General features: G+C 31.8%; 1 protein-coding gene across 2 annotated transcripts; it reads right to left on the bottom strand.

Annotated features, from left to right (window-relative positions):
- Positions 1-1,013: 1,013 nt before the first annotated feature.
- On the bottom strand, positions 1,014-10,920 carry LOC143046048 (uncharacterized). 2 transcript variants are annotated; one of them, XM_076219009.1, is made up of 4 exons: positions 10,766-10,920; positions 3,444-3,545; positions 3,009-3,219; positions 1,014-1,661 (listed from the first exon to the last, which is right to left on the bottom strand). In XM_076219009.1, the coding sequence occupies exons 2-4, from the start codon at positions 3,537-3,539 to the stop codon at positions 1,615-1,617; spliced, it is 354 nt and encodes a 117-aa protein (XP_076075124.1). In that variant the 5' UTR covers positions 3,540-3,545; positions 10,766-10,920; the 3' UTR covers positions 1,014-1,614. The 2 variants fall into 2 exon arrangements, with proteins under 2 accessions (XP_076075124.1, XP_076075125.1); XM_076219010.1 differs by lacking the exon at positions 10,766-10,920 and adding an exon at positions 3,716-3,741.
- Positions 10,921-13,200: the final 2,280 nt, after the last annotated feature.

Genomic DNA, 13,200 nt, shown 5'->3' with positions numbered 1-13,200 from the left:
ATTAAACCCAAGCAAAACCAGGTGTTTAAAATTTTTGAATTTCCTATTTTAGCATGATTGTTTTTAAGTGAGGGGCGAAAGATACCAAAGAGACATTCGCAAATAAACTTACAAAGCCATGACTAAAAAAAAAGACAAACAATAGTACACAAAACACAACATAGAAAACTAAAAACTTTAGAAGGGAACCGAACACTATTAAAACTGGGGGTTATCTAAGATCCTCTGGAAGGATAAGCAGATCCTGCACCACATGTGGCACCCGTCGTGTTGCTTATCTTAGTAAAAACACGGCAACAAGTCTAATTCGGTGGGTCACATTCGTGAAAAGGGGACGGTATTGTAGTTAAGACAATAGGAACATATCCGCTATCATCTGTGAAACGGATATTACATAACGGTCAAGAAACTCGTAATGGCGTTCGTAAAATTTACGAAGGGATGATTTCAACTTCACAAATTTTAACAAATTTCATTTCAATTAATGTCTTTACCGAAAATCCATAAAGAGGCACGGAGTTACTGTGATACTGAATATAATGCTGAAAAGGCGTGTAACTTGTTTTATCAACAGATTGGTAAATTCCATTTCACAATAACTGTAGATTGTAATTTCTGGACGGAATTTTCTGTTCTTTCAGAATTTTTTTAAAAACGGCCGTATCAGTCTTTTGGAAATTTTCGATTTAGATATATCGCAATATTGTTTGCTAGCTTTTTGTTCGCTAGATTGTATCGACTTACTGTTTGGATGCTTTGGTCTGGAAATCAAGACGCATCTATATGGAAAAAAAACCCAAATATTACTCAAATTGATAATAGCGCCGATCTTTTACTTGCAATGAGACGATAAAAAGAAACAGACCAACTAAAAGCGTTTTGGAAATCCAAAACTTATCACAAAAATAATAAGAGCTTACAAACCTAAAAGCATTGAAAAAAGTATAGAAGAAGCAGATTGAATCATGAGGTACATATATTTCTTGCTTTAAAATAATACACAAACTATCAAATATATAGAAAATTTAATATTTATTCAATAAATGAAAATGGATGGAATGCAAATTTCTTGTTATAACAACAAGAACACAACTGTTCATAAATATAACATATGTCTCATTCCCGAGCATAAATATAACATATGTCTTTTTCCCGAGCAATTAGAAATAACATATGTCTCATTCCCGAGCAATGAAAAAACGCATTGCTAAAAGCGAAATAAAAAGGCGAGATTCTTTCAGTCTGAAATAGCCACCATGTCTTTTCGTCACTATACAAAGTGCATGTTTTACCAGTTGGAAAAAGTGAACGTCCGTAACGATCCAATAAACTATAGCAGACGACAGTTATAAGTAACTGCGGATGACAGTTGTAAGTAATTGCAGACGACAGTTGTAAGTAACTGCAGACGACAGTTATAAGTATGTATATCTGCTTAAAACTGTACAAAATAAATAGAACAATGAGATGTTAACAACACAAGAGACAACATTCTCGGAAACAGTCACTGTCATTCATGCCATCACATCTGATACCATCTATTCAATCTTCAAATTTTCAAAGAGACGAACACATTAATCTTGTTGCATTCACGTCTTTAATACCATGATTAGATCAGAAGAAAAACGGCTTTACTGTTTCTTCTTCATTTCTTGTAAATTCTGAAACAGAAATACATTAGTTAATATTAGTTAAAAAAATATAGATTTAGATAATTCGGCTTATAATAATTTTCGACTCCAGGAATAGATTATATTAGCTGCATTTGGCAAAACCTTAAGTATTTTTTTGCCATTGATACTAAGTACTCGTCAACTTCTTACTTCTTTGGCCCAATAACCTTTTTTAGCTCGAGCAACAAAAAGTTAAGTTTTTTTAAAAGGCACGTGCGTCTGGCGTATAGAATTATTTTTCTGGTATCTTTGATGAGTTTTATTTTTTTGCGATATACTTATTTGTATGATTGTGATAGTAGTTATTTTAAAGACGATTATCGTAGCAGTTGAATTAGTTTTGATTTCAAAAGAAATCAATTTTACGAAACCGTTGAATTCGTTTTGAAAACTAATAGAGAAAACACTTAGTTGCACTAGTCTTACATAATAGTATACAAAGAATAGAAGTAATCTAGAAAACAGAACGCATCAAATTCGCTGCCAATGTATTTCTCTTGATTCTGACATTCAACATAATTATTTTCTAATTTTCCATACAGTCGGCCAATAAATGTTAGCATTCAGTTTCAGCGTTAAGAAAGGTCCAGATTTTCAAAAATGTGTTATTTATTATGCATGACAACCTTAAAACAAAAATAGAATACAGGAAGTTCTGGAATCTTTTTTTCGGCTTTCAAAATTGAGGCTTTGAACACAACCGATAAAAATATAAAACAGGCTTAATACAATTTGAACGTAAGAAGATTTGGTATGATAACCAAAAAGACAGCTATTCAAGTTAAAGTTAAAATGACGTAGATGGGAGCAACAACGAGTCACACTACAGCCTTCAACGACGAAAGAGGCAGTCATAAAGGCTCATACATGAAAATTTGAAACAAATCAAAAGAGAAAACTGATAGCCTAACTTATAACAATACAATTTACGAAAAACAATTATGACAGACATGGACCAACAGCACAGCAGAAAAATAAACTTATTTTCAAAAAACAAACTAATTTTAAAAGAAAAAACTGATTTTTAAAAACCAAACTATTTTTAAGGAACAAACTATTTTGAAGGAACAAACTATTTTGAAGGAACAAACTATTTTTAAGGAACAAACGGATTTTTAAAGAGCAAACTATGTTTAAAGAACAGACGGATTTTAAAAGAACAAACTATTTTTAAAGAACAAAAGGATTTTAAGAGAACAAACTATTTTTATAGAACACATTGGATTTATAAGAACAAACTGTAAAAGCCATTAGTTCTCCTTAATACCAGAGGAAACTACTATTTCAGAATTACGTGCTATATTCCATAAAGTTGGTATAATATATAAAGCTTACCCCATCGACTCAACAGCTGATCGCCATCTAAATCAAACATCTCAACTTGATTAAATCCAAAAAGTTCGGCTTCAGGTGCTGGAAATCCATACACATAAAATAAAGTAGCCATTTCTTCACCAGTTAAGAAACCGTCATGGTTTGTATCAAATTTATCAAAAATATCAATCGACGCCGATCGTTTGAATAAACTATGTGAGTGAAGAGATCTCTGAAATTTTAAAATGAAATATACGTTAATAATTTAAAATAAAATAATCAGTCTTGAACGTAATAGATAATGACAATTTTTAATAAGTTATTAATTGAAACAATAATAAAATTTACAGAAAATATCAAATAAAATATCAACCAAATTTAAGTAGTAAATGAAAGATTTTTTTTTTTTCATTTCTTTAATAAAACAATTTACATATTTAAACTGACATATCTCACCTTTGAAATGGATTTGATCAATGATGGTAACGATCTCTCCTTAGGAAAGGAATATACAGCTACAGTTAAAGCTAATAACAATACTATCTTCATCATGGTCACCTGTGAAAGAGATTATGAAGTTTTCATTAAATTGTTGATTTTATATACTCCTCTCAAGGTTACGTAGTCATAAATTCGTCAGGGTTATCTGCGCAAAAACTGAACTCAGTAATAAAAAGATTGAAACGTTTTAGAAGCAACAATAACAGATGGTTTAAGTATGCTTTTACTTTGACAAGTTATCTGTTTAAATATATTTCAGTTATCAGGACAATCAACAGAGTCATTCAATCAAAAATCGTTAAATGTAATAATTACCAAGTATTCTTCGCAATTATACTCGCGTGATTAAAGAGGGAACTCCCATTTCCATTCGGAAACTCTCACCCGAGAAGATAATACCACTAATGCATGCTGATATAAAAATCAAGTACCCCATCCCGTAATCTTAAAAAGAAGGTTCGGCTACGTTCAATGTGATCACGTGGTCAAATTAATTGTCTATTTGATAGTTTTAGTCATTAACTTTTACACTAGAAGTAATGAGTTTTTAAAGATTGATATAAACTTTATTGGACAAAAAGTATTTTTTTACAATTTCTTCTGTTAGAAGTCGTAATGTCACGGACATACCTTACAAATATACCATCCTTGAAAAGGATCAATGTCAAATTCTTCAAGGCTACTTAATGTAAATGGCATTGAAATCAGAAATTTTATTGTTCTATTATTTGACCACTGTTTATTTGACCAAGCATCGGTCAGTTGTTATAACCTTGTGATCTTTAAAACACGAGGTTAATTGGTACTTGTTCGCGGTGATTAGCGTAGGTTGAAAGTCCTTTTTATCACATATGGGATTGACCTCAACAAATACTATGAATGGGTAGATGGTCACATACCTCCACCTTACTTCGTCATCTAACTGATTAAAGGTGGCTACGTGTCTACTTCAGTTGTCTCATTATGAGAGCAAATTATTTAAAAATACAATAGATCTTCTCGACATGTTTAAAATCACGATGTTAATGAATATTTTAATTTCTAAAGTTTAAAACTTTGGTAGCAAAACATTTTCTTTTTTATTTACTAGATATGTCATCTAAACAAGCTAAAATATCGATATATACGTCGTTTTAGTTGGTACATCATTATAGCAAAACTAAATCAACACATAGGAAAGTATTTGCGATGCAATTAACTAAGTAGTTAATGCATGCAAGGTGGGAGGATAGACATAATCCGGGGATTTCGAGTGTCCCTTGTAATAAATTATTGATAGACTCTTACGAAAGTGTAAAGCAAACAAATTGTGCATACTCGTTACATTGTAAAACGTTTAATCCATATGATATGGAATTCTTCTTTTCAAATTAAACGAACGAACTTACAAAATAAGCGTAAGCAAAAAAAGCTACATGTACATGTTTTTGGTGGTTTGTTTTGGCAGTTCCAATACACCCTTAATTGATAATGATTTAACTACTGCTTATTACCAAGAAGCAATGATCGACAAGTCAATGATCTCATTTTCTTATGAAACTTACAATTTCTATCCCAAAAGTGTGTTCAACAATATTATATAACATTCATTGCTTCATTCAATATCACCTAACCAGCTGATCACATTACATGGAGAAGAAAACGAAAGTTGCATATTTATCAATCAATTGCAGAGAAACTGAGTTCATCGCCGTATTTGTTCTTTTCTCTGTGGTGTTTTGAGAACAGTTATTTGGTTGTTGTTCTTATTTGCATTACATTGTCTGACCTACCCCTGTTTATAACTTAAAATCCTCCCATTGGGACCTTACTACTTTTTTAAAGCTTTAAGTTAACTTTACAAGGTAAAACGCTATTTTAATGTCAAATGTATCCGGTTCTGAACATAATAATTTGACCATCAGAAATTCTATATTACCAATCGCCTATAATAAAAGCCAACTGTTGTCAGAATAAAACAGTGATATAAATGAACAGAATTGACAGAATATTGGGAAACATGTTTGATAATGACATTAATGTAATTGTTCCTCTTTTCCAGGATACATGACTAAATTACGCCCATTATTTTTACAGAAAATACAATAAGTGAAAAAAATATTCCATCTGCTATCAATTCAGACCAAAGTTCTTTTGTGACAATCAAATTTTTATTAGTTATTCAACCTAAAATAGTACGTGAATACGCCTAAATCTTCCATCATGTTTGAATAATATTTATACGTACTAACAGTTAAATCTGAAAAGGTCATCTCTTACTGAAACAACAGGGGTTTTAATTTACTAGTGGTACATTTGCACGGGGATTTAAGTTTGATTTATTCATCTAACGATATTTCTAAATTTTACGACAAATATTGTAAACTAAGATTGAAAATGATACCATATTATGTCGATTTTGTTCTTATTATTGAAATAACAATGAGTATGAATATAGTTAATGATAAAGTATTTGAATTTAATAGCATTTAATAGAAAGGTCAAATGAAATCAAATCGCATATAAATTATAAAAACAATGACTTTTCTTATGCGATAAAAGAAAGTTTTCCACCATTCTTATATTTACAGAATTGTAATTATATTATTCATAAAATCCAAATGTTATTCACACATTTTTGTTGGAGAAGATTTTCGTTTTTTTCTTAAGGTGGTACCCAACACTTTCACTAAAATTAATTTGGCTCGATTAATTTTCATAAAATTTTGTCAAAGTATTTACTTTGACACTTTAACAAAAATATAAAAATTTAAAAAATTTGAACCAACCGTTTTGTCAGAAAAATTACACTGGTTATATAGCAATTTGACAAACACCAATTTTGATCATTGAGAAGCTTAATATTCCTTTTACAACACAACATAATCAAAACGTTAAGCCGACTTTACAGAGTTATCTCCCTGTAGTGTTAGGTACCACCTTAATTTAAAAAAAATAATAATTATTGCAAACTACTTTACATGTTAGTTTGACATGCTGGTTCTATTCACTTCGAGGTAAATGTTTGCCCAAAAAGATGAATACTAAACTGTGATACTATTATTTTAGTAAAGAGTCAAGGACTTTAAGAAAGTAATACATGCCAGCAGAAATTTAGAAATGATTGCACGAAACAATTGATAATTTTTTAAACATGTCTTTCGTGTGGACGAAGCTTTTTTCCCCAGCAAAAACTGATGTGTATATTGCAGATAAAAGTTTATGTGTACGATGTTGATTCGAAACCATTCTTAGGAGAAGTTTGAACCATACACACTAAATATTAATAGAACATCTTATAGACACGACTAAATGAAGATGCATGGGGGCGGCGGGCCGACAAGAATAACCAAACGACATCTGGAAGATAACAGGGAGGATACAATTTATCAAACTAGACTACGTTGTAACCATATTGCTTGGCCACACAAAATCAATGAAACAAAACTTAACAATGAAACTGGTTTAAAATTTTGTTTCAGTTGGTGAGAAAATAACCCCAAAAGTGTTCTATAAAATCTATGGAAGAGTCATATGGGTTGGCAGTCTTACGTTCCTAGTGTATCAACTAGATTTTCCAAGTACATATTACCCATGCTCTACATCGGCCTTAATATCAGATGGTTGATCAGTATTTTGAAAGTATCACCATTAGGTTATCAGAAAATTTTAATTTAGTTTGCTGTATATATCTAAACGGAAATTGTTTTAGTACCACCATGGAGTTGATTATATGCTATAATTGGTTATTATTTCATGTATGGTGTAATTACTGTACATTAAGCGCTTCTCAAAAAGATGTTGCTAATATTTTCAAGAGCCTCCAATGGTCCTCATTGCCAACTGTCGGCAATAGGCACCAGAGTATTTGTGTTCAGTTAATTTAGCAATTGTTTTTATTTATTTGCAATTTCTATAGTTTACAGTGTAGTACAAAGTCTTCGATGGGGGAACATAAAAGATCCCCGGTATAGCTTTATTTTCCGAGACATTGTTGGGTTAAAATAAGCCCATTTTCATAATAGTAGTCAAAAGAATTCAAAGTATTAACTTTCTTGCAATGAACAATCTTACAGCATCTACTAACTTCTATATAGATAGGCAAATCCTCATTTGTTACAGCGATTCGGAAGAAAATATTATATTGTTTACGACAGACGACAAATGCAATAATGAAATTGCACATGTCTAAGTGATTCAAATTGAAATATGCTTTTAGTGGCATGTTGATTTGTATAAATTTAATGATATAGATGGAAGGATTATTGATAAATGAATATTCTTGATTGAATAAAGAATAATCATAATAAAATAAAACAATTACCATCGGTAAGTATATTAATTGAACGAGCGTGATATTACAATGAACCAATGCAATAAATGACTAATACAATTTGTATTTTTGAACTAAGTGTTCCCTTCACGATCTAGAAATGTTTAATATTACAGTCAGTCAATTGTTATTCCAAACCATTGTCTCTCATAGAAATATTCAAGCTCATCCTTATCCACTGGTTCTATAAAACGATAATAATAGTTGCATTTGCAACATTTTATTTTATTTCTGTCTTTTCTGTATTATAGAATATGACAAATGTAACACGATGAAAACTCCAAATCAATTACAGATACAGAAAAATGTGACAAAATACCTGCTAAAAGTAGCCTATGTTACTTTACCTTAGACATTTACAATCGTCAGTCTCAACTTAAAAAATATTATGTGATCTTAGTTGTTACTATTTATATATACACATGTATGCGCACAAATTGGACATACCGATGTTCTTATAAACCGGACGTTTGTATCATGATACTTCATAAATTATAATTGTCAGTATTACACGTAGAAAATGTGTTGCTTGGCACATTATAAAACATCCGTGTCATTATCTATAAAATATACATCATGATCTCATTGTAATTTCTGAGAATAAATATACAGCAGCTGTTTTCAAGAAATTTCGTATGATATACTTTTCAAAACTCGCTATTTCGTCATTTTTTTAAAAGGATATATGAGATAAAATGATTGTTAATAAGTTATATCACGGTACATGTCGGTGTCCGTGTTTGTATCTATATGCAAGAGGATAACGGCTCGACGAGAGACATGATTTGTAAATATCCTTGAAAAACAGAGGGTAAAACAAAAATGTGTAAACGTTTATAAGCATTTGAATTGCAATATCAAAGTATATTCTGAACTTCTTGCAACATAGAAAAGAAAAAAAATATAGAGGAAACCATTATTCAAAATGAGCCCATTTTTAAAAATGATGCCAAAAACTAAAAAAAAAAAACAACTTTTTTTACCTCAAATATCATCTGACGTAAATTTACATGTATGATATGATCTCTTATAGTTTTTACTTGCTATGATCATTATTAATCAATTGTTACGCCTCGATTCTAAAGACCTTATAAACTTGAAAATGAAATTTGTTATAATAGAAGAGGGAACAAATTATGAGTACAGCAAACTTTAGTCCCTCAATAAAGAATGGTTGGGTTTTTTCAACTTTGTAGGTGTTTCCCTTATATATGCAGTGTTGGTTTTTCTTTTTCAACCGTAACATTACAGCTGCAGTTACCACTTATGAACCGTTCTGTACTAATGGGCACAATTTGACCTTGATTTCTAAATTATGGGATTTTTTTTTTATTTCCTTATTCAAATTGGACTGTTAGTAGCTGCACAGTGCAGATTTACTATTTGTTTTTTTTTTTTTTAGTTTTACGACATATGGTTCTCATTGTTGAAGGCCTTACGAGTGACCAATACTTGCTTTTATCTTAGCAATTGAAATCGATGGATGTCTGTCATTCGAAATCATATCGCATATCCTTATATAGATAGACAAAGAGGAAGGTTCATGCAAACGTTAACCTGGTTTAACCCCACCACATTTCACAAGTCAGACTATTTTGACCAGAAGTGGGTTCATTAAGAGTTTAATCATCATTGACATTTTTAAGCAACAGAACATTTGGGATTATAGGTTGCAGCCAAGGATATCCTCCTGAAGCTTTCAATCAGGTCATAAAAACGACAAAACTCATCGTTTTTTGACAATATATCCAAAATGTGCTGACTTTGAAGCCTAGAATGTACCATACTAGTAATATAGAGATTTGTTTAACCAAGTAGTAAGGCTTTTGAAATGGATTCATTTTAGAACTAAATTATGGCAATTTTGATATATTAATTATGATAAGGTTTAATTGCAATATTAAAACAAGAAAAGTTTGTATAATTGTCAATCAGACAACTTTCCACTCGAGATCAAATGGCAAAGACGTTACCAACTGTACGTCAACATACAGACTTCAACAATTAGTAAAACCCGTTCCGCATAGTAAGTTATAAAAGGCCCAGAAATCAAAAATGTTTTAAACCATTTAAACAAAAAAACTTGAGGCCAAATTTAGCCTTACGTAAACCTTGTTCTTTGGGTCCTCAATACTTCTGAACTTCGTACTCTGTTTAACCGTTATGACTCGAGCGTCCTTGAAGAGTCATTTGTAAAAGACACGCGTTCTGAGTCCTCGGTATCTGTAATAAGTTTTTTTATTTTTAATTTTAGGGTCACAATGCAAACAGCTTTTGGTAAAACATTACTTGTGTTTGTCATTTGCAATGTAATAATTAGCGGAAAATACCAAATTTAATGTCACAAGAAGCACCATTTTATCTAGTGTTTTCCATCAAAAATATCGTTGAATGCACTTTCATATCAATTATTAAAATAACATAAAGCTTTTTGGGTTTTAGGAGTTTTATCTTTCCTATATTCGTTATACTGTGTTGCCACATAAGGCCCAAACATAGCCCTTCACCTTTTTATTGGCTTGTATCACTTACAATTAATTTCATTGACAGAACCGCGACTTTTGTCATTGCAACCTCTCATATAAGAATGTTATTCAGAAATGTTGCAGGTTAAGAGTCAATTCAACAGCAACCAAACAACGTCTCTATACCGTACCAGAATACTCTTTTCTCGGGAGTTAGCATATAGAGTTTAACATTATTTTCAAGAATCTTATTGCTGAGGTTGCAAATATTATCTAATAAAATCTTCATGCGTATTTCTAATCATTGTTATTTAATATTTTTTTTGGATGAAAGTGTTATCACAATTTGTCTAAATAGTTATCAAAGGTACCAGTCTAAATAGTTATCAAAGGTACCAGTCTAAATAGTAGCATCAAACAAATGGCTTTTAAAATTTATGACAAAACGTGAATAATAATGCAACAACAAAAAATAATAATAAATTATTAAAAGTTCCTACCTGTATTTACAAACTTAATCTGGATTATTTGTTGTCAGAAATGTAAAATATGTAGTTATTAAACAAAAAAGTCAAATGAAGAAATATCCAGTTTAGTTCCTAATGAAATGTTTAGAATACTTTGATTCAAAATGTACTACATTCATTTATCATTTTACTTATATACCCATGCGTTCATTTGTAATTGGAGAAATGTACCACGGGTATAATTAATGACTGTTCATTCACCAATGGGCAAACAGCTTGAAATCCCACATTAATAATAATAGTATGCTGATCATCAAAGAATTTTGCCGTAAAAACTGGGAAGGTCAGCATAAACAATGACACTATTGATTTTTGATTCATATTCCAACGATGCTTCATTCCAGTTTAACAATAGAAACTTATTTTCCTCTTCACCTTATCTTTTAATGGAAATTGCAATTATAGCAATGCGATGATCAGGTGGCTATATAAGATAAGTCAAGCTCTATGGCTTATCCTGTATTTTAGTATTTAACTGCTCAATAATAATAACCAATTCATTATGGCAGTTATTGTTGAAGTAATCGCTACTTAATGTGGTGTTACTTAATAAAACACTTATTATCTGTTAAATCTATCCACGTTTCACGCATTGCACCATAGCTATTAATTTTCTCCTTCAAATTGGTATATATTGCATCTAAATGTGGTTAAACAATCTAATCGGATTTTCAAATAAAGCAATAAAAATGGCATAATATCCGCTCTCAGTTTTTGGATTATAATTTAGTTGGTTGTGATGTAACTGCGATAAATAGTAGTTCGTTTACTTTGAAAGGCACTATAATACTTTAAAAAATCCTCTCACAGTTCTAGTTAGTACTTCGATTTTTGCATAAGAATTCATCATAAATAAATAGATTTTATATGCTATATAGCATAGCTGGTCAGTTGGTCAAGTTGTTTACGTACGCGTGTTGTTATGGGTATAACAGATCATTAGATGCCGAATCACTAGCGACTTAGTCATAAACACTGTCAGGTATAACAGTTCATCAGTTGCCGAATCTCTAGCGACTTGTCATAAACACTGTCAGGTATAACAGTTCATCAGATGCCGAATCACTAGCGACTTAGTCATAAACACTGTCAGGTATAACAGTTCATCAGATGCCGATCCCTAGCGACTTAGTCATAAACACTGTCAGGAATAACAGTTCATCAGATGCCGAATCCCTAGCGACTTAGTCATAAACACTGTCAGGTATAACAGTTCATCAGATGCCGAATCATTAGCGACTTAGTCTTAAACACTGTCAGGTATAACAATTCATCAGTAACCGAATCATTAGTTACTTGGTCATTAACACTGTCAGGGATAACAATTCCTTAGTTGCCGAATCACTAGCGACTTAGTCATAAACACTGTCAGGTATAACAGTTCATCAGTAACCGAATCATTAGTTACTTGGTCATTAACACTGTCAGGGATAACAATTCCTTAGTTGCCGAATCACTAGCGACTTAGTCATAAACACTGTCAGGTATAACAGTTCATCAGTAACCGAATCACTAGTTACTTGGTCATTAACACTGTCAGGGATAACAGTTCATCAGATGCCGAATCCCTTGTTATTTGGTCATTAACACTGTCAGGGATAACAATTCATCAGTTGCCGAATCACTAGCTACTTGGTCATTAACACTTTCAGGAATAACAGTTCATCAGTTGCCGAATCACTATTTACTTCTTCGTAAACACTGTCAGGGATAACATATTATCAGTTGCCGAATAACTAGTTACCTGGTCATTAACACTGTCAGGGATAACAGTTCATCAGATGCCGAATCACTAGCGACTTAGTCATAAACACTGTCAGGTATAACAATTCATATGTTGCCGAATCACTAGTTCCTTGGTTATAAACACTGTCAGGTATAACAGTTCATCAGTTGCCGAATCACTAGCTACTTGGTCATTAACACTGTCAGGGATAACAATTCATCAGTTGTCGAATCACTATTTACTTGGTCGCTAACACTTTCAGGAATAACAGTTCATCAGTTGTCAAATCACTAGCTTCCCCGTGTCGTTAACACTGTCAGGGATAATAGTTCATCAGATGCCGAATCACTAGTTACTTGGTCATTAATACTTTCAGGGATAACAATTCATCAGTTGTCAAATCACTAGCAACTTGGTCGTTAACACTGTCAGGGATAACAGTTCATCAGTTGCCGAATCACTAGTTACTTGGTCATTAACACTGTCAGGGATAACAATTCATCAGTTGCCGAATCACTTTTTACTTCTTCGTTAACACTGTCAGATATAATAGTACATCAGTTGCCAAATCACTAGCTACTTGGTCATTAACACTGTAAGGTATAACAGTTCATCAGTTGTCGAATCACTAGCGACTTAGTCATAAACACTGTTAGGGATAACAATTCATCAGTTGCCGAAT

The sequence above is a fragment of the Mytilus galloprovincialis genome, chromosome 9 (genome assembly GCF_965363235.1).
Source record: "Mytilus galloprovincialis chromosome 9, xbMytGall1.hap1.1, whole genome shotgun sequence".
NCBI lineage: Eukaryota > Metazoa > Mollusca > Bivalvia > Mytilida > Mytilidae > Mytilus > Mytilus galloprovincialis.
This window is presented reverse-complemented; position numbering and strand designations above follow the sequence as displayed.